We start from the raw sequence: 21,513 nt of genomic DNA, 5'->3' as shown, positions 1-21,513 counted from the left end.
AGGAAAGCCGTAGTTAGAGATCTTAGTTAAAGGTCTTAGGCGTGGGCTAGTTAAAGGTCTTCGGCGTGGGCTAGTTAAAGGTCTTAGGCATGGGTTAGTTAAAGGTAGGTGCGGGTTAGTTAAAGGTAGGCGTTGGTCAGTTAAAGGTTAGGCATGGCCTTAACTAAAGTGCCGCCAAGGAATAACTGCTTACCTAAGGTCATGAGCTGCATAATTACATAAGCCATGCCATTTACTTTCTTTCGCCCAACGCGCTCATCCTTGACATTTATCAGTTTACCACCTACAACAGAGCTGTTATCTCCCCTTTACAGCCATGGCGAGCTCGTCCGGCAGCGGGTCGTTGAAACGGCCACACCAACTCGAAGATGAGACTTCCCAGAAGCGGCCGCGTTCGAATAATGGATCCCCTGCGCCGTCCAGTGCTCCCCCCAAGGTCGACATCCAAAAGGCGATTGCGGAAGCCAGAGCGAAAGCAGAAGCGGTTCGCGCAAGACTCAACGCTCAGAGAGAAGGAATAGCCCCGAAGCCTCCGGCAGGCTCGCAAACTCCCCAATCATCGAGCACCTCGCCGGCACTCTCAAGACTCGAACAGATGAAGGCGAGAGTTGCGGCAGCTACTGGGAAAATAAATGCTTCCGTCTCGCAGGTAGCCCAGCAAGCTCCGAGTTATGCTCCTCCGGTCAACGATGATAGCCTGCTAAAGGCAAGGGGTGGCCTGGATGTTGGCTTACATCCTGCACTCCTGGGGGATATTGGACAAGACAGCCGAGCTACCAAAGGGAAACAGGTGATGCAGCCTAAATTTGCAACTACCATGGCGAACTTTCGATCGGAGTCTTCTACGCCATCAACCCAGGGGAAGACACCTCTAGATCTGTCTGGGCCGTCGATAGAAGAAACTAGGAGCAACCCATATTTCGATCCTACTTTCGGTTCCAAATCTGTATCCGCACGGCCTCGTCACACCCGCCAATTGATTTTCAACCAAAAAGGCAAATACATCCAGCAAGCCGCGGCTCTCAGAAGGCAGGCCCAGCTGGAGGATATGAAAAAACGGATAGCAGCGCGAGCACGGCAGGCAGGTATAGATGAAGACCTCGATGTTGAGAAGTCATATCTTGTAGCGGCACCTCCGGCTATCGAGTGGTGGGATGAGGGCCTAGTAAATGCAACGGATTATTCTGCTATTGAGGACCCGAGCAACTTGAAGGTTGACACGCCTGATTCGGTTATTACGATATATATTCAACACCCGGTGCTCCTTGAGCCACCACAAGATAAGAATATCCCCGCGCCAAAACCTATGTACCTTACCCCCAAAGAACAGGCGAAGATCCGTCGACAACGACGTATGGCGGACCTCAAAGAGCAGCAAGCAAAAATCCGTCTTGGCTTGGAACCTGTTCCTGCTCCCAAGGTTAAAAAGTCCAACCTCATGCGTGTCCTCGGTGAAGATGCAGTCAAGGATCCTACAGCCGTGGAAGCTAGAGTGAACCGTGAAATCGCCGAACGTGCGCAGAAACACCAGGAAGCCAACGAAGCTCGAAAGCTCACCAAAGAACAACGACATGAGAAGCTAGCCTCAAAACAGGAATTAGACGCTTCCAAAGGTGTATGCGTATCTGTTTATCGTATTGACAGCCTAGCAAACGGCCGACACCGGTTTAAAATCGGCAAGAATGCAGAACAGAACGCCCTCACTGGAATTTGCATCATGCATCCCAAGATCAATATTGTGATTGTGGAAGGAGGTGCTCGTTCCATCAACGCTTATAAAAAACTCATGCTAAACCGTATTGACTGGACCGAAAATTCTGGTATCAATGCTGTGAGGGAAGGCAATCGCGAGGCCCTGACCTCTTGGTTAGCCGCGGAGGATGAAAAGGGGGAGCTTAAAGACCTGAGCCTCAATACTTGTACTTTAGTTTGGGAGGGAGAGGAGAAGAATAGGGCATTTAGGAAGTGGGTTGGTGCAAGGGTGTGTGAGACTGATGGGGCAGCAAAAGATCAGCTGGCAAGGGCTAAGATGGAGAATTTTTGGGCTTTGGCAAAGAGTATAAAACCTGGAGCTGCGTGGCCTTGTATATAGAAGGGCACGACTGCATGATCGGCTTGCTTAGTATACCTGTGGTCAATAAAGGAGCAATACTTCTAAACTGCTTATAATTTCGCTACTCTCGATATAAGCAATTATCCCAAATCGTCGGAACCTATGGTAGATTTTTGAGCGTCTTGCTAAAGCCAAACGAATGGAGTTAATAGAGTCAAAGTTGTAGAATGAACATAGGTATCCGCAAAAAAATATAACCCATGATGTCAGGTCCATCGATAGCCGGTACTCCAATAGACAGGCAACCTCGCGTCAAAAGAACAAGTTACCACCATTTGACACATGCACCAATAAACAAGCAAAAAGAAATATACATCAGAAATTATAGATAAGAGAAGGGAGCGGCGAGCGAACATCAACATCCATCATCTGATAGCCATGAAAGACTGTAGTGCCCTGCTCAGAAGCTGGTATGCGGGTAATAGTTCCTGTGCCTCAGGGGAACGCCATCAACGCCGTATATCTGTGAATATAAAGCTAAACAGCTTAAAAGTTGATTTGTTAAGACAGCCGTGAAGCTCAAAGCTCAATATATCGACACCGCGTATCAAGTCCATCAGGTGGCATAAAATCCGTAGCTGGGCATGTACGGGTCAAGAAAATGTTCATCAAGGTTGAACCCATACGCGCCCATCATGTCGGATATTAACATATTCGATGGCGTAAAGCTAGTACTACTTTCGGTTCCACTATCAATCATGGTATTACCCATGTTTCCATTCTCAGGAGATGTGGTTGCGGCGGACCGATTCCATGCCTTGAATCGTTCGAGCATTTTGCCCAGTCCCCTCGAAATGTGACGCGTTAAATGCTTTTCTCCCGCACTTGCACAGGTAATCAGGTCAATGATTTTCTCAACAAGGTGCTGTACCTGGCCAGCATCCACATTGAGATACCCTGTGTTCCATATCACAGCGACTTTGAGCAAGAAGACCGCAGAGAATGTAATCATAGTGTGAGTGAAAATAGGCACGCCCACGACAGCATCGCGCAGGTCAACCTCATCTAGCACAAGGTTGAGGGTCGCTATTGCTGAAGCTATGGCCACATTGGCAGCTTCTTTACGCTCTGGAGAGAACTGCATATTAGGCGAAATAGCACGAAGTGCCAGTGAATTGAGCTGGAATTTGGCGAAGTGATAATGCAATACTGCGCCTTTCGAAGGATATGTTCGAACGTAAGGGTTGTCCTCTATAAGGTAAATATAATTAGTCTTAGGGTATCAAAAATACAAGGAGGAGGGAAATAGGATATATATATAACTCACGAGATCGAGGTTGCCACAGAAGCCTCCACTGTTCAATAGCCGCATTAAAGGACCGTAATTGCCCGAAGTCAGATTCAGTCAATGCCTGCTCAGTATCCGATCCATAAATCCTATAAGCTTCTGTTAAAATGACGAACAACGCTACCTGGGCAATGAGTCTAACATCTCCCGGAACGGTGGACGGAGACTGCAAAAACGTTTCGTAATTTTTAATCGCAGCATCCTCATGTATAGAAGGAGGCCTTCCATATGCAATGCTAAAATGATGTTCACAGACATAAATCAAGTACCAGAGTTTTGCACGCTCGTACTGATCGGTCTGGCCCCTCGTCATCTTCAAAAAGCTGTGATGTAAATTAATTCCGGTTGCTATCCGTACTGCTTGCCCAGAAAGCTTCCAGCTGAGATCTGGAAGCCAGAATGCACCGATGCATCGTGCTCGTATGTCATCTAGTGTGTGATATCTGGATAACGTGGCGGCACCAATTAACGAAATAAATTCATTATAGCATCTATTGAGGGTCTCCGTCCGGTTAGGGATATGGAGTGCAGACACCGTTAATATTGCCGCAGCTAGGAGCGATGATGACCTCCGAACGGAAAGTAGGTCCGGATGTACCAGAATGATTCCACCCCAGAGGAGCTGGTTCAGGGTGCGGCGGAAATAAGCAAAGAGTTCCTCTGCCTCACGAAGTGTGATGCAACCCCTCGATATAAAATCCTCTTCCATCAGCGTTGACTTGGGTTTCCCAAGATGATTGCTACGCAGATTGCGAAGTTTTGTGACCTCGTATAAAGTACCCATAGGTGCGGGTACAAGGTCCGGCTCTTCCGGCATCGGTTCCTGGGAGTTTTCTCTTGTCATATCCAAGGATTTACTAGCATTTGCATCGCTAACACGGGGTTCGCTAGGCGCATGGTTTGGCGTAGAGCTTAGGTCAGAGGGGGCACCAGGTGAGGGAGCGAAGTCGAAAGCTGAGAGAGAAGGAAGCTTGTTTTCGCGAAGAATGTACGATACGGCGGCCTCAAGGCGCTGCATCTTGTTGGTGGCTTGAGCCTTCCAGCTATAAACAGAATAAGAAAAGAGGTCAGTCGGGCCTTTTCACGAATATCCAGTAAAACGACGAGGTCAACCCACTTAATATCATCATCAACAAATCTCTGCGAGAAATCATTGGCCACACATTTGACACCACTTTTGAGGCACTTGGTGCAGCTGGTCTCTCCAGGCTTCACCTCGCACTTGATCTTGTGGCGTTTGCATTCTGCGCCTAGAGAAGGTATTCAGCAACAACATCCGAAATATAGGCTAGCCGTAGACTACTAACATGCGCGAGCTTTCGATATCTTTGGCGCAATGATGGACGGAGTCGAATCGCCCTCCCCGTTAATCCTTGGAGGGCTCTCGAGGCTAACCGCCTCGTGGGACCGCTTCATCCCTGTCAGCAGTAAAAAGGTCGAGAAAGACGGGGACACCGAGACTCGCGTCGCATGAAATCCATCAATCGCCAGAGCCAGGTAGACTGGAAACTGCACAATTGCTTCCTCTCAGCACATAGGACCTGGTTTAATAGCTGGGGAACTCTCTCCGCGCAAGGAGAAGAGCAAGAGGCAAACTCGGACTGTCTTGCTCCACCCCCACACACAGTTCGTGCAGCTTGCGCCGAGGTTTTTCCGTCCCGTTGTCGTGTGCATCTACGGCTTCAGGGGGGAGAGTCAACAAAGCGACATCTCGGGGAGTTCCAGGTCCCTTGGTCGGTCCAGGGATGAGCTCTCGTTGTCTTTCTGGAGCGTCTGAAAGCTGTCAGTTAAGCGACGTCGTCCTTCATACCCGATTTGGTTGGAAGGTCATGTGACTTCGCGCTCACTTCGTGTTTTGAGGCTGCAGAAAACACGCTTGATATCAAGACATTCCAACCTCATTTGCAACAAAACACGCGTCACCGGCGCAAGGAGCTGGCCTGGCAGGATGGCAGACGATACCTGTGCAAACCCGTTGCTGCTGGGCTGGATTAAGGAGTGGTATGATGAGGCTCAGGAGCGCAATTCCAAGGGAGCAAGCGTGTATGTATGCTGCTTCGTGACCCTGATGGATGGCAGGATTCAGCTCTAATATCGCTCAACTGCAGGTACAAAAAGGCATATAACTCCATGAAGGCATGTCCTCTAGAGTTTGATCACCCTTCAGAAGCACAGCAGCTCAACGGGCTTGGACCGAAATTATGTGATCGTTTGACTGTGAAGCTAAGGGACTACTGTAAAGACAATGGACTCCCCATGCCCGAGTCACAGCAACAGGGTGAGATACCGTGTCCGTTAAAGAAAAAAAAAAAATTAAATTCAGCAAGGTAGGCTAATCATGGGACAGCAGTCAAGAAACGGCCGTCTACGGATGACCTGCATCAGACGGAGGGACAGCCAGCCAAGCGCCCAAAGAAGGTGAAGCCGTATGTCCCAGCCTTGCGTTCAGGGCCATATGCGCTCTTATTAGCACTTGCTACCCTGGATGAGAATACATCGGTTGGCTTAACCAAAGCTCAGCTCATCGAAGTTGCGCAGCCATACGCGGATGCGTCATTTACCGCACCTTCTGATCCAACCAAGTTTCATACCGCGTGGAATTCGATGAAAACTCTTGTTCAGAAGGATCTTGTCTGCGAGCGTGGCAGGCCACTAAGGAGGTATCTTTTAACGGACGAAGGATGGGAAATTGCCAAAAGAATACAGAAAACAGTGCAGGACAAATCACACGCGCCCTCAGATTCCAGCGGGGCCATGGTCAGTAGCCACTTCATATTACTAGATACGTAAATAGCTAACCTGTCTAGGATAAGTTCGTGCGCCCAGGAAGTGCGCAGCCAGCATCGTCACGGTCTATGGTTACCCAGACGGCTGAATCCTGTCGACTGCCAGTATCACGCATAGAAAGCCTTGATTCATTCGCAGACGAGGCTACTCCAATACCTGCCTTGCCCGCAACACGAGGAGTTGCCAACAGTTCAAGATTTACCCTCCCGCGAGATAGTTTCACAATCGAACTAGTACTTGACGTTCGCGAAATCCGTTCTAGGCAAGACCGGGAGTATATATCCAACGAGCTAATGAAACGAGGAGTCACGCCGATAGTCCGTTCTCTAGAGATCGGGGATATTCATTGGGTTGCCAAGTGCAAGGATCCCAACTTTCTCGCACAATATGGCGAACAAGGGGATGAAGTGATTCTAGATTGGATCGTGGAAAGAAAACGACTCGACGATCTCCTTAGCAGTATCAAAGATGGCCGCTTCCACGAACAGAAGTTCCGCCTTCGCCGTTCAGGAATTAAGAATGTGATATACCTGGTTGAATTCATGGCTCTCACAGATTCCAACAGTGTAAATGCAACGCGCAATTTTTCAGCTATCACATCGGCAATTGCATCGACACAGGTCGTCAATGGCTATTTTGTTAAACAAACCAACAGCATTGACGATTCAATTCGATATCTCGCCAGAATGACCGCCTTTCTTCGTGAAATGTATATAGGCTCTGACTCCACTGGACAGGTGAAAGCTATATCGGTCACTCCAACATCATCCATCGAGTCGTTGAATACATACTTGCCTCACCTCGAGCAACTCCGTGCTAAGGAGCAGGATAGAACCAATGCCTCCTCCTCACTCAACGCATTAGAAACAACCTATACCCTTACATACAGCACATTTTCCGCTCTCTCCTCGAAATCAGACATGCTTACGTTGCGCGATATCTTCTTAAAGATGCTCATGTGTACCCGCGGAGTAACAGGCGACAAAGCCCTGGAAATTCAACGACGATGGGGTACGCCACGAGAATTTGTTAAGGCCTTCGAAGATGCCGGCCCGAGAGGATCTGATGGCAAACCCTCTCCTGCTCAGAATGATTTAGTCGCGTCCGAATTGGGAGGACTGGTCGGACGGAAGAAGATCGGTAAGACGTTGAGTAAGAAGATTGCAGAACTGTGGGCGACCTGATGGATGGGGTCATTACAAGGGCATCTTCTGCTTCCACTGCAGAACTCTACCCGCTTTCCATATAGTAAGATACATTGCTTTCATGCTTTCATGCTATGCATCATTTATTCGGACTTGGCGTTTGGGGGTTCACATATACCCATGGGTTCAGTTGGCACGTTTGGGCGAAGGCGGTCTATATTGGGAGTAAATACTATATGATATTTGTGAGTTCGTTAAGGCATAGCGGAGTATCAGAAATGTCGTCTAGCATGAGGATTCCCCATGCTGTTGTATAAGCAATGTCTGGCTCCATGGATTCTAGGGGGGGAAAGCCATGGTCCTAATTCAGTTGTTAGGTGAGAAGCCAACGATGTATCAGGAGAAGCGAAACTTACGCGAGAGTATTGTAGAGGCATGGGCTGAGGATGTAGAAATTTGCTCCGCCTAGAATGCGAGAACAAAAAAGGGGGACAGAAGCATAACAGGTCAGGTTAGGTGATTTTCTTGCCGTTTTGATATTTAATATCATCGTCAGTGTCGTATAGTATGCTTGAATTCCCCTCTATTATTCAGTTAGTTAGATAGTAAACAAAATATTAGATATATGCCTTACCCCAATGTCCAGCTTTCTTTAGAAACTCCACCAACTCCTCCTGAGTCATGCTATCTATTTTTTAAGATGCTGTTGGAACACCTGGCGCCTTTCCTCCTTACTCATTATCTGGGGTTTAGAGGCCGCACCAGAATTGCCCGTGGGGTGGTTCAAGGCAGGGGAGCCGGATACCTCGCTTGACGAGGATTCGGGGGTGGGCTTAACTATCTTTTCTGAGGGAGCCATCGTGTCTGTAGTTGTGCTTTGTAGTTGTATTATTTCGCAGACGCGAAAAGAAGAAGGGCAACTTTGCGTCATCGACTTGAAGTTACCTACCAAGGTTGGTCGCTTATATAAATGACTATGGCTCAACCATAGATCGAGTCATATAATTCCAGGGTTGACTATAGATTAACCATAGATTGAGTTACTTATGCTTACCCTGTCAGGCTATACAGAGTGGATGTTAAGATCGAACCGTGCCCTGTATACGGAGTATAGCTGGTTAATCCATCCAACGCAGATTAAAGCCAGAGTAAATAGCAAAAAGTAAACATAGAGAGTTATATATCTGTACCTTAATAGGTGACTATGGCCATGCGCCTATCATATAGCTAAATGGCAGAGCGCCTGTTACTAAACCCGATATCTAGTGACTCGTTTTCCCAAGAAGCCTCCTAATCCCGGCTGTAAACTCTACCCTAAGAGCCAAACTACTACAAACAACAGACACGCTGCTTAATGCCATTGCAAGCGCTGCCCATACCGGATCCAACCTCCAATGGGTGTTGACAATGGTCCCGTCATCATGCATCTTATGCCCAGTAACGATCGGATAGAAGACACCAGCGGCAACCGGAATGAGGGAGACATTGTATATTGCGGCCCAAAGGAAATTCCATCTCACGCGGTTAAAGACACGACGACTTAGTTTGCAGAGGTCAAGGATTGTGTTTAGGTCAGAATTCAGGAGTATGAATCCGGCAGCATTGACAGCAACGTCGGACCCGGATGCCATTGCAATACTAACGTCAGCGGCAGCAAGGGCGGGAGAATCATTAGTACCGTCGCCAACGAAGGCGACGATGTTTCTCTTTCTTTTCTGATCGGTAGAATTAGTTCCTTGGGCCATGACTCCTAACTCGTTATTCTGAACTTTCTTGATATATTCTGCCTTCTGAGAAGGGAGAACATTGGCCATGACGTTCGATCTGGGAATTCCAAGCACCGAGGCTACAGCGTGGGCTGTTATTGCGTTGTCTCCGGTGCACATGTGTACATCGACATTTCTAGCTTGAAGTTGGGAGATCACTTGTGCAGCTTCGCGACGAAGGGGGTCCGAAGTTGCAAAAATGATGGCTGGTACGAGCTTTGTCGGTTCATTTGATTTGCGAATGGAAAGAATTGCAGATGATTTACCGGCTGAGTGATATCTTGATAGTATGTTGGGCAAATAGAATAGATCCGGTTCTTCGCTGCCCAAACGCTCGACTAGACGCTGGTTACCAATCGATGCTTCGTACTCAAGTCCCTCATCGCTGCCGTCAATATGGACTGTGAATACTCCCTTCATTCCATGGCCTGGGATTTCTTCAATGGAAGACTGCTTAACGGTGGCGGTTGTTCGGTCAGCGCAAAATTCGACGATAGCCCTAGCAATCGGATGGGTGCTGCTTTCTTCTAGCGCTTTCCCTAGAGCCCATGCAATCTGCCTGTCGTGCTCATCACTGATTAGAACCTCATGATCGGAGACTCGAAGGGCACCACCTTCAGTAAGGGTGCCTGTTTTGTCGAAAACGATGGTGTCCAGCCTGCTTGCTTCTTGAAAGGCCTCCCCACCACCTCTGACAAGGATTCCTCGTTTTGCTGCAAGTCCCCCGCCGACAAAGAGAGCGGTAGGAGCGGCCAGCGCAAGTCCACAGGGACATGCTACAACAAAGACAGCAATGGCAAACTGCAAGCTCCAGAATGGCCAACCACCTTGTTCCGAGTCTAGATATTCGGGAGGGAGAACACCAGATTGCCCCAAGCTGAGCCAGATAACGAACGTCAAAATTGCAATCAAAGTGATCATCGGCACAAAATACCCAGTTATAGCATCTGCAACTCGTTCAACAGGTGCTCGTTTTGCCTGACCTTCTCGTACAACCGCGACTATTTGATCAAGCATGGATGTGCTTCCTAGATCGGTAAGCTGGATGGACACAGGTCGCCCGACATTGACTGAACCAGAGAATACTTTGTCGTCTTTAGATTTCTTGACGGGCATCGATTCTCCAGTTAGGGAGCTTTCATCAAATTTATAAGAATCACTCCCAGTAACAATGCCATCAGCTGGAGGTGATCCTCCATGGGGGACCAGGACAACGTCCCCGATATCCAATAGGTCAACCGCCACACGTTGAATAGTGCTGTTATTCGGGTTCACTTCGTCGGCAGGATCATGGTTGAGGACTAGCGTAGCTTCAGATGGACGAAGCTTGCCCAGCATGGCAACGGCATCTCCAGTTTTCGCTTTACTGTATGCCTCAAGAGCACGGCCAACCAGGATGAAAAGAGTGAGGAACACAACCGTATCAAAATAGGTAGCTATTTCTCCTGATTCGTGCTCATCGGCGGGGATGCGAGCTTTCATAATTATGACAGCCAAGGATGCAAAATATGCTACCATCGTTCCGGCAGAAATAAGCATGTTCATACTCCCAAAACGATAGAATCGCCTAAGAATAGGAACGCGGCTGCCAGGCCTCCACAGAGCGCGGATCTCTTTGAATGCACGAGCATGGAACACGTCTGTACCAAAAAACATGACGGGGGTGGTCAAGATGAAAAGCGCCCATTCCGTACGAGAGACCGAACCTATCCACATTGGCTGCTCAAAATACTTTCGAATGCTATTCGACGGTGGAACTAGCGACATCCAGAGTATACCGATGAGGAACTCAGGGATAGCTACGATGAAAGTGAATAGAAGACGGATAAGTAGTCGCCTTTGTTCGTGCATTTGCATGGCTCGAGAACGATCTTCGATTGTAGGCGGATGATACACGCTTGCCTGGAAAACCTCGTTTGTGGAATCAATCGTGGCGATAATATTTCGTATAGTCATTGAGGGGGAGTTTGGGGTATATGAGACCGTGAGTATTGGGTTCTGTAAGGTGAGTTCATCATCAATAGTCACAGCGCCGTCTGAAAGTCGTTTGAGGGCATCCACTATCCTTTGCGGACAATGTGGACAAAACATTCCATCGACCTTGATCTGAATAGTTCTCGTCTGGGTACCCTCGTCAAGAGTGTGAGGGCCACCTCCAAGAGGGCCGCAGTCAACGATTGTAGCTTCAAATCCTAGGTCTTCAATCCTGCTGATGATATCATTAAGATTCTCTTTCCCATGAAATTCAATCCTCCCTGAATTTCCCAGCAGATGTATAGTCGTACTGGTCACATATGGACAAGCGTCTAGAGCCCTGGTAACGGCTCCCACGCAGGAGCTGCAAGTCATACCCTTGATGCTGACATTCGCGAGGTAGACATCCTTGGGAGCTCCCTCTTTAAGTGAAACTTTTTCGACGGAGGCTTCGAATCCGATATCCTTGACTTGACTGGCAATCTTATTGATATTTTCCTTTGGGCCAGTAAATGATACCTCTGCGCTGTTTGTGAGTAGGCTTACAGTAGCCGAAATGACATGATCTGATGATTTTAGTTCAGCTGTCACAGCGTTGGCACAGGAAGCGCATGTCATTCCACCAATGGTCAGTTGGGCGTCATATACTTCTTCATTAGGAGCTGGTGGGGGGATTCCCACAGCTTTCGTTAACGGAAGCGGCGCTACCGGCGCAGCGACTGATCGAGATCTAGATGCTGGTCTGGATAGCCGAGGAGTTGGCGTTCGCTTTGGTGTCTCTGTATCCGTGGCATGTTTCTGTTGAACTGTGCGAGGTTCCGATTCGGCTCCTTTATGGTCTAAACTAGAACCAGCCCCGAATTCTTGCCTGCAGACCAGGCAATTTGCAATATGAAGCGACTTCCGCTCAGGAGAAGTGGCACGCAACCGTCCTCTGACCTTTAGAGGTCGAGGAGAGTTGAGGAGACCAGATTCAAGCCAACTACTACCCAGCGGCGAAGAAGATTCCAAATTGCCAACCTTTACTCCGGATTCGTTGTATGTATCGGCATGAAAGACTTCGAATGCGGCATCAGCAAGGGCCTTCACAAGGTCAGATGTCGTCGTCTCGGGGCTGTGGTGAACTGTTACTTCGTGCGCAAGGATGGAGACCTCGACGCTTCTGATATGGGGCAGGACATATAAGACTTCCTTTGCGTAGGCCACGCAGGAGGCACAATGTATGTTGTTGACGAGCAGTGTGGTTTTCAAGTCTTCTAGGAACATATTGGTCTGCGGAATCTGCATCTTGGGAGAGCGAGAAGGACAGCATGAAGATGTAGTCTTGTTGGTATCTGCCATGCTGTCAATGGAGTCTCAGATATCTCTTCAATGCCGTGTGAGATACACAACAGCAGCCAGTCCAAGGTGTGAATGGAACGAAATAACAATAATTATCGTCCAGTCCTGCAAAAAAAAAAATTTTATGCAGGATAAATATATTTAGTTGGCTGGTTGTTCAACTAACTTGACCATCCGCTGAGAAGATGGTATGGAAGATAAATGAGTCAAGAGGAGGAAAGTGGAATGGCGGAGAAGATGTCAGAAGGCATCGACCAGAGGAACGACGGTCATCGCAGTATTTAAGTCCATTTTGACGGCAGCCATGACTTCAGATGGGAATTTATACGGCCTTCCGGCGGCGACTGGATACGCGATACTTTTGCCGGATGCACAAATCGCGCGGCTTCGAATGGACCGGGAGATGTCCAGGATCAGCACAAGTGCCGCCCATCGTGGACCCAATGGAGCCCTAGTGCGCCGTAGGAAGATGCGAAGTGAACTGCAGCCAGGATGTCGCTCTTCTACTCGCAGATGCAAGAAGATTGTCGATATCAACGAACCAATTTGCTGGACCAGAACCCAAGCGAGAGGATGTGATGGCCGCTCAAGTATCTCTTATGTACTTCTCTGCCTATTAGTTCTAGTAGTGGTACCTCTGAGGTACTTCTCAGCCGCTAGTCCAAATGGGCGACTCTCAACTTCAACAGACAAAATGGATACGAGCACATCCTACACATCATACAGTCTGTGGTGCACTCAATCCACCGTCTGGGCAGGTAGTCACGGCTACCGCTAGGATTAGGGGTCTTGTTCTCGACGAGAATAAGCCGTCTACGGCAATAGCTTCATCTTGCCATTGGCATCGCCGTGACGTGATGCCTCCGGCCATCTTGACTTGATGAGCGAACGACAATATATAGACGAAGATCCAACACGGGTTTATCTGCAGTACGAGGACCGGCTATTATCTTCCTCCGTATACTCGATGCAGTTCACAGTCGTGATACTTCCGGGGAATCGGGAAATGGTGGCCACCTGCACCGTCATCACCACGCATCAACAGTCTGCCCTTCGTTACTGGACAAATCATGCATTTTCTCTATGCGAAGACACCTCCGACCCCAGCAATCTAACACCCTCTTTGTATCTTTTTTGCTTCTGCTGCTGTCACTTGAACCCGGCTCCAGAGGCTCCTCCGGCGTTTTCCTTTGATCTCGGGATTTTGAAAGTACGAAGTACATGAAACGTCAGCAGTGCCTATATACCCACCCCGATAAGCAGGATATACCTCTACCTTCCCCTCTACAACCTTCTATATCCCGAGCAATGAATGAAGCACAACCTCATCAGGCATTTCTCTGGGGAAAATCCAGTCTATCCAGTCTGTACTGGATTACATAATCCTGATATATGCGCAATCTGGTTCAGAATCAGCTACCAACCATGGGAATGCTCCTACCTAAACACTGGATCAAATATAGCATCCATGAAACCGAGAGAAGAAACCTTTCGACGTCTATGACGATATTATTCCATGACAAAATGTACACGAAACTCGTCGAGATGTTGGCTATAAATTGCGTTGGTTACCCAGCAGCACTCCATCCTAACTCATTACCATCTTGTCATATTATACACTGCTGGCTATCTACTCATATTTATCTTAATACTTAGATTCCTCCTTATATAATAAGTACGCCTCTTATCGATATCTATCCTTTTACCCATTCAACGTCTGGCTAGTATGGCTGGTATTCAGAATCTCCCGGTAGAGATTGCGGACCAGATCCTGGGGTACCTGGACAACGAAAGCCTTACTCGAATTGGCCGTTGCAGCTCGGGCTTCACGCCACTCTCAATCAAGGAGCTGTACCGACGTGTATTTAAAGCCAGCGAGGGTACCCAGGCAGTCCCTTATAAATTGTACGAGCAGTCCAAGTATTGGAAATCGAAGTACATCATCGGCCTCCTCAAGTCAATCAAAATCGACGAGTTCCTGGTTGAGGAGGATGGACTGACCCCGTTCCACCACTTTGCGAGAGAAGGGTCAATTCCCGTAGTTCGATGTTTACTCGAAAGGAAGTTGGATCCTAACTTCCAGTCAAGCTGTGAAGGATGCTACCCTATAGGCCGCAGTACCCCGCTACAACATGCTATGTACAGCATCACATTGTTCGGTGCTCAGCACGGAACTACAAAAGACTGGCAGCGCTTCATGGAGCTGTTCGAAATTTTTGTAAAGGCAGGCGCAGACATCAACCTCCAGAGCGACGACGGCAGCTGTCTTATGTCTCACTTGATCGAATATGGCCCGAGAATGATGGTGATGAAGGCCCTAGGAATTGTCAGCGAGCTACCAGTCGACTACAACATCTTGGATAACTGGAATCTTTCCATGGTTTGGAAGTCAGTCCAGCGTGGCTTCCAAGACGTATTGGAAGTACTTCTTTCCCGGGGCGCTCATCCTACTCTTGGTAGCCTCATCAGCGGTGAAACGGCGCTGCACCTAGCGGCTGTCAGTGGAAACCTGGATATGTGCGAGATGCTCGTCGCCGCCTTACAGTCTCGCGAATGCAGTATCTCCCAGAAAAACCGACGCGGGCTCAATGCTGCCGAGGTGGCCCATGAGCGAGGCTGCCACAAAGTAGCAGAGTTCTTTGTTGACCAGGGGCTCAAGATCGATCCATTAGTGTGTCCGAATCGGTCTGCGCCGTTTCGCTACCCAGGGCCTCAGGTGTTGTATGGTGGTGTATGCCAGTGTAAACGGGAGTATTTCCAAAAGTACTGGAGGTAGTACTCAAGGTATCTGAGGAAGGAATTCTCCGCCTGGGAGGAAAACATATCATAACATTATAACTGTCACTATATCTGTCACTATATCTGTCACTATATCTATAATTCTCATACTAAATTTAAGTCTGTCACTATTACTATATCTGCAACATCTTGAAGGAAGCCGCTCCACGATGGATGTTTTCGTATGAAGAAAAAAAAGTTGCCTTGTCCGTGGATCGAACCCCGGGACTGGCGGCTTCCCGATCGGGTTTAGCTCCTTACCCTTTTCTTCCGCCGCCAAAAGGGAAGAAAAAAACATACCACGTGACCAGACGGCTTGAGCCGCTGCACCAACGAGGAAGTTTGGGCGCTCGGCGACGAGCGGGCGCAGTTTCCGCCGGCCTTGCGCATTTCCACCTATACAGACACGCTTAATACTCCGGATACGCCATCACAGCAGATGATACAGTGATACAGGTGCAGGCCTTTGGTTATTAATCTTAGCGACGGATTACGGTCTATTCTGCGTGGCCGCTGAGAGATCTCGCCTCCTGGTGGGGGGTTCATGAGGATTATCGACCGTATAGGTGAGCTCGACACAAAAGATACCTTTGCTCTCGTCCGCTTCATAGCTCCAAAGATCTTCCCTTTTGCTAGCACTGTGTATAGGCTGACTCAATTTCCAGATAGCTCCGAACATACCTAATAAAGGTCCGAGAAAGGAGAACACAAAAAAAGGAAGCTCTATATAATATTTCAATAAATCGCTTCTATGGTCGGTGTCAAGCCAACTCCCCGTCTCCCTCCTCCAGGGAAGGCAGGGATTCGACGGCCGCCAGTCGAGCGTCTGGCGAGCTTGAAGAGACCAAATCCCACTCCCATCCGACGTCCACAGTCCATCCACGTCCCCCAGCAACAGCAACAGAAGACGAATGTTGCCGTCCCCCCTAAAACCTCCAAATGTCCGAATCCAGGCTGTCCGGACCCGAATATAGTCGAAGATGACGGACAGAGGGTTTGTGCCGGCTGTGGTACCGTTATCAGCGAGTCTAATATCGTGTCTGAAGTCACGTTCGGCGAGGCTTCGTCTGGAGCGGCAGTCGTCCAGGGTACATTCGTCGGTGCAGATCAGAGTCACGGCCGCAGCTTCGGGCCTGGGTTTCAACGCGGTGGTGGGATAGAAAGCAGAGAGATTACTGAACAGAATGGTAGGCTTGTCTCTTATTCATTGTCTCGTGGGTTACTTGTTCAGGTTTGCTTACGTCTTATACAGGTAATCGATATATTGCGCAGCTTTCCCGAGCTTTGAATATCCCAGAGAGTGCCTCGAAGGCTGGAGGACAGGTTTTTAAGCTTGCAGTCGGGCTGAATTTCATCCAGGGGCGACGGACAAAGACCGTGGCTGCGGTTGCTTTGTACATTGCCTGCCGACGACAGGATGGAAATACCGTTATGCTGATCGATTTCGCTGACGTACTCATGGTAAGCATGAAATATCCTTCCCTTAAAAAATGAATTATTCAGAGGTTAATGATGTTCTAGATCAATGTCTTCAAGCTTGGCAGAGCATACAAGGCACTCCTCGACGAGCTGAGGCTGGGAGGAAACCATTTCATCATGAACCCCATCGACCCGGAGAGTCTGATTTACCGTTTCTCGAAACAACTAGAATTCGGCCCCGCCATGATGCAGGTTGCCAGTGAAGCCGTGCGGATCGTTCAGAGAATGAATCGTGACTGGATGATCACTGGTAGACGACCAGCGGGTATCTGTGGTGCTGCACTTATACTGGCAGCGCGGATGAACAACTTCCGCCGGACAGTCCGCGAGGTAGTATATGTCGTCAAGGTGACAGAGTTGACAATCCATCAACGGTTAAACGAATTCAAGGCGACGGAAAGTGGTGGCCTTACAGTTGACGAGTTTCGCTCCGTGCAGTTGGAAGCCTGCCACGACCCCCCTTCGTTTTCACATTCAAAGGATAAGAAGACAGCACAGGGTAAAAAGCGAAAGGCTGCCGAAATCGAAGGCGGCGATGATGTTGAAGACGACACAGCGTCAATCCAAACAGAAGCTTCCACAACACATGGAGATAGACAAATTGCTGCGCGGGTTGATGCAGACGGTTTCGCCATCCCTGAAATCCCGATTGATCCTGCCCTACTAGCATCCGATAAGAAGAGAGATTCTCCAGATGGTGCAGACGTAGTCGATGAGACTGATTCTGACGCCAAAGGGAAACGTACCCGGCCAAGGGGTAATAGAAATACTCCTTATCCCGAGCCTACCGAATCCGAGCTGGCCTCGGAATCTGCTTTAGAGGACGAAATGACTGCCCTCTTATCTTCAAACTCCGACCTTATTGCCAACACTAGCAAACCCGCCCCAGCAACAGCGATTACTGAAACAACCAAGCCAGATACTACTCTAGATAGTGCCAAAGAAAACGTCGACAATGGTGTCAACGCAGGCGCCGACACAACCCTAACACCACCCCAAACCCAAACACAACAACCCGTATCCTCGGATATTGAAATCAGCCCCTTGGAATTCGACGACGATCCTGAAGTACAATACTGCCTCCTCTCCCCTGCCGAAGTAGAAATCAAAGAACGCATCTGGGTCCACGAAAACAAAGATTACCTACGCACCCAGCAAGCCAAAGCGCTCCGAAAAGCTCTTGCCGAGGCCGGATCAGATCCATCGAAATCAGGTGCCCAACGACCCCGAAAGCGCCGCAAAGGTCGAATGGGAGATGTTACTTATTTATCAGGGGAAGGGAAGAACGCAGACGGCGAGCCTGTGGCTGGATCACGTGCTTCAACACCAGCAGAAGCAACAAGGCTCATGCTTGAAAGAAGAGGCTTTAGTAAGAAGATTAATTATCAGCTATTTGAGCAGATGTATGGCGATGACGACAAGAATCAGAACGATGAAGGAGGAAATATAATCACGGTTAAGAGGAAGGATAGCGAGAGCGATGTTGACCGCCGGAGCAGAAGTCGCAGCGTCAGCGTTAGTCGCAGCGTTCGCAGCTCTAGCATCGTTTCCGAACGAGGTATATACGGCGGACGAGCATCGGGGAATAGGTCAAGATTACTAAAACCCATTCGGACTCCAGTCACATCAACGATGAAGAAATCTGCCGCTCCCGCAGTCATCCCTGCCGCCAAAGTTCACACCATTGATCCTACAAGTCAATTTGCAGCAGCAGTGGAAGCAGCAAATCGAAAAGAAACGGCACCACAGATATCTGCGGCCCCGAAGGCTAAACCTGTACCACCGGTTGCTGAGCCCGAGAAACCTACAGACCCCAACGAGGAGATTCTTGGTTACCTGCCTGATGCAGAAGAGGACGAGTTACCTGTCGGCCCAGCGGGAGATGCCGATGGAGACGACGATGAAGAGGAAGAGGAAGAGGACGAGGAGGAGGATGATGGTGTCGAGGCAGCCTTTGCCGGGAATTATTATGATGAAGGCAGCGACGGAGGGTACGATGATGATTATTTCTAATTCAACCAGCTGGATGATTCACGAAAGATGCGAACAGGAAAAGCTGTTATATACTTTATTGTACATTAGCTGTTGATCAGCTTACGCCGCATCTGGATGTTGCTGTACATTAGGAAGCTCTGGCTGGGCTTGTATACATCTTTTATCTTAATCCACTCAACCCAGCCGAGCATTTGATTTTAAAAAAGTTCAGGTCCAACCAACTACGTTTTGATTTTTTAAACTTAACTTGAGGTGACGAATAACCAGTTTTTGAATCTTGATTGATTTTTGATTTCATTATCAATACTTTCTTTTTTTGTGGTTGATGTTTGCTCGTTGTGAAGGATGAACATTGAGCAGAGGCAAAAGCCAAAGTGACGATTGAACTAGTCAATAACTGAATAAGCAGAATATAAGTGAGGAATAGGTGAATACAGCAACCACTTAAGATGAAAGGTAAAGTAAGATAAAATAGAAATGAATAGATAGAACACCGAAAGGTAAAGAAAAAAAAAAAGAAAACAAGTGACAAAAGAAACCAGCTTCATCACCTTGAATCCGTTCCTTGGTGGGCCGTTCGGTCGGTTGGTCCGTTAGTCGGTCCGCCTAGTCGCGTTTATCGTCGATCTCGTCGTCCGGATGGCGTCCATCTCTTCGTTTTTGTCGGTTGTTTTTATCGCTAGTCGATTTCCATTTGCATGTCCGTTCCGGCTGTGGCTCCTGCCATTCCCATCCCGCATCCATTCATGCCTACGACGGTAATCGGAACTCCCTTGTCTTCCACTTGCCGCTCTGGCGTCTTTTCTGCTGCCTTCAACACTGCTGATCCAGCTTCGAACGCAATGGGGGACGACTGTAGGTTTCGGATAGCTGTCTGCCAGTCCTTGCCGACCAGCTGGCCTTCGGAAAGATTGTCGTCGAATAGGTAGAAATACCGTTGTGGGGCGTTGGTGTTGTTGTCGAGTTGTGTGGCTGGGTGGGCTGAGACGAGGTAGACGTTTAGGCCGCGGTGCTTGAGCATGATTTGGGCGTCGTGTAGGTGTTCGAAGAAGTGGTTGTTGATATACTTCTCCCATCCGCGGATGGCAGCAACCATATCCTTGTCGTCATTGGCCATGCGTTGCCAGCTGATCCCCAATAGGTGAGTAGCGTCATCAACGTGTGGCATTTCGGGGCCCTTGGTGGAGGAAGTAGAACCGCAGACATCGTCGGTGGTTGATTGGAGCTTTTGGGCCATTGACAAGGCTGTGATATCGTCAAATGCGGAGGCAGTGGCGTCGAGGCGTTGGGTCTTTCTGCTGGGTAGAGCGCTGGCGTGGTCTGGGTTGGCGCCCACAGAGACATCCACGGAGACAGATACTGAGATTGGGGTGCGTGTAGCTTTTTGTTCTGCCTTTTCTTCGTACCAGGTTCCTGTCTGGCTTGACGCTGAGACAGCCAGGCCGGTCTTGGGGTTCAGGAGTACCATGCCTTCTCCATAGATGGGCTCTTCTTCTGGCACGGCAGGCGGAGAGGGGGCCTTTTGGACGGCAGAGAAGGTATTGTAGCTGTCATTGCCTAGGTTGAACTCGTCACGGGATCGTTTGCGTGACGGGGCGCTTGGTGCAGCAGCATTGAGGCTGGAATTGGCAAAGGAGGAGCCTATCCAAGACGGCTGATGGCCGGTAAAAGATTTTGGTTGTTCAGACTGCACGCCGTCTGCACGAGTAGAAACGTGATGGGGAAAACGGGAGCCGCCGGAACGGGCTAGCGAATGGTTCATCGAGTCGGCTGCGGCGAGCTGGTTAGGTTGGTGAAGCTGGGATGGCGGAGGTAAGGCGACGGTTGGTCCGTTGAAGTAGTTGTTGTAGAGAGATGGACCCATGGTTGATCTAGATAGAGAGAAGAGAAGACTGTTAAATGCTTGCTGGGCGAGTGCCTAACAATGCTATATATGAATCTGTAAGATTAAGAAAAATATGTTGTTTGTCCCTTTGTTATCAGCTGGAAACCAGTCCGGCAAGAGAGTAACTTAAGAGCTGCGGGATGCCGAAGTTGAGGAGAGGAGAGACGCGTATAGATAGAGGTATTGATATGATATGCGCGTGGCAGAAGATCTGTACAGAGGTGATCGTATAGAGTGTGCAGCTTTACAGTAGCAAAGCCGGTGGTGAGGTTGAAGTGATAGAAGTATGAAGCAGAAGTAGGAGAGAGAGAGGAGGAAGAAGAAGAAGAAGTTGAAGTCGGGGAAGAAGGAGAAAAGCAGGTGGTCCCGCTGAGTCAGCATCAGCCTTGCAAGCCAGGGCCACCCCGGATGTGGAAGGAAGCTATACCTCGGTGGTACCTTCCATGCGCGGCATCAGTCCCGCAGGAGGCAGGTACCACCTTTGTTGCCTTGGCCAGCCAATAGGAAAGCGCGCTCGTGAGCTTATCCAATGCCAAGACCGAAACCCTGACCAACCAGAGCAAGGGATCTAGCGCGCCAAGATGTTGCAGCCGACCCATGCTAGGCTGAAAGTGGCAATGAACCAGGGTTATCGCTTATTCAGCACACGGGATCTCGCGGCAAGTTTACGCGCTTAGTCAGTGATTAGTCAGGAGACCTTAAAGTTGCTGGTTGCTCTGGCTACTCTACATGTGGAGAAGGAGAAGTGCAGTGAAGAGAGTAAAAACAGTTCTAACATTGAAGAAAAGATACTTGTCAAGGAAGGCAAACCATCCTCTGGCCTATGAAGAAGGCGTGATTAAAAAGGCATTGTTGTAGAAGAGTACAAAGAAAGGGAAGAGAACGGAAGGAAGAGAAAAGAAAAAAGAGAAAAGAGAAAATAGAATCACAATGAATACAAGCTTTACTTCCCTTTCAGCGTC

At 48.9% G+C, this 21,513-nt stretch overlaps 7 protein-coding genes across 7 annotated transcripts; 4 read left to right on the top strand and 3 right to left on the bottom strand.

Annotated features, from left to right (window-relative positions):
- Positions 1–316: 316 nt before the first annotated feature.
- On the top strand, positions 317–2,092 carry GIQ15_00737 (U4/U6 small nuclear ribonucleoprotein Prp3; the record flags this gene model as incomplete). The annotated part of the gene is made up of 1 exon (XM_033548154.1): positions 317–2,092. The coding sequence occupies one exon, from the start codon at positions 317–319 to the stop codon at positions 2,090–2,092; it is 1,776 nt and encodes a 591-aa protein (XP_033409105.1).
- Positions 2,093–2,669: 577 nt separating this feature from the next.
- On the bottom strand, positions 2,670–4,817 carry GIQ15_00736 (uncharacterized protein; the record flags this gene model as incomplete). Its single annotated transcript, XM_033548153.1, has 4 exons — positions 2,670–3,304; positions 3,381–4,444; positions 4,519–4,651; positions 4,709–4,817. 4 exons carry the CDS (start codon positions 4,815–4,817, stop codon positions 2,670–2,672), a joined length of 1,941 nt encoding a protein of 646 aa, XP_033409104.1.
- Positions 4,818–5,349: 532 nt separating this feature from the next.
- On the top strand, positions 5,350–7,372 carry GIQ15_00735 (crossover junction endonuclease mus81; the record flags this gene model as incomplete). Its single annotated transcript, XM_033548152.1, has 4 exons — positions 5,350–5,444; positions 5,510–5,679; positions 5,749–6,158; positions 6,209–7,372. The coding sequence occupies 4 exons, from the start codon at positions 5,350–5,352 to the stop codon at positions 7,370–7,372; spliced, it is 1,839 nt and encodes a 612-aa protein (XP_033409103.1).
- A 1,223-nt stretch (positions 7,373–8,595) lies between these two features.
- On the bottom strand, positions 8,596–12,414 carry GIQ15_00734 (copper-sulfate regulated protein 1; the record flags this gene model as incomplete). The annotated part of the gene is made up of 1 exon (XM_033548151.1): positions 8,596–12,414. The coding sequence occupies one exon, from the start codon at positions 12,412–12,414 to the stop codon at positions 8,596–8,598; it is 3,819 nt and encodes a 1,272-aa protein (XP_033409102.1).
- Positions 12,415–14,140: 1,726 nt separating this feature from the next.
- Positions 14,141–15,190, top strand: GIQ15_00733 (uncharacterized protein; the record flags this gene model as incomplete). The annotated part of the gene is made up of 1 exon (XM_033548150.1): positions 14,141–15,190. One exon carries the CDS (start codon positions 14,141–14,143, stop codon positions 15,188–15,190), a length of 1,050 nt encoding a protein of 349 aa, XP_033409101.1.
- Positions 15,191–15,943: 753 nt separating this feature from the next.
- GIQ15_00732 (transcription factor IIIB 60 kDa subunit) lies at positions 15,944–18,684 on the top strand (the record flags this gene model as incomplete). Its single annotated transcript, XM_033548149.1, has 3 exons — positions 15,944–16,379; positions 16,445–16,653; positions 16,714–18,684. 3 exons carry the CDS (start codon positions 15,944–15,946, stop codon positions 18,682–18,684), a joined length of 2,616 nt encoding a protein of 871 aa, XP_033409100.1.
- Positions 18,685–19,345: 661 nt separating this feature from the next.
- Positions 19,346–20,530, bottom strand: GIQ15_00731 (uncharacterized protein; the record flags this gene model as incomplete). The annotated part of the gene is made up of 1 exon (XM_033548148.1): positions 19,346–20,530. One exon carries the CDS (start codon positions 20,528–20,530, stop codon positions 19,346–19,348), a length of 1,185 nt encoding a protein of 394 aa, XP_033409099.1.
- Positions 20,531–21,513: the final 983 nt, after the last annotated feature.

Source organism: Arthroderma uncinatum (genome assembly GCF_011692745.1).
Source record: "Arthroderma uncinatum strain CBS 119779 chromosome Unknown scaffold1, whole genome shotgun sequence".
In the NCBI taxonomy this organism is placed as follows: Eukaryota; Fungi; Ascomycota; class Eurotiomycetes; order Onygenales; family Arthrodermataceae; genus Arthroderma; species Arthroderma uncinatum.
This window is presented reverse-complemented; position numbering and strand designations above follow the sequence as displayed.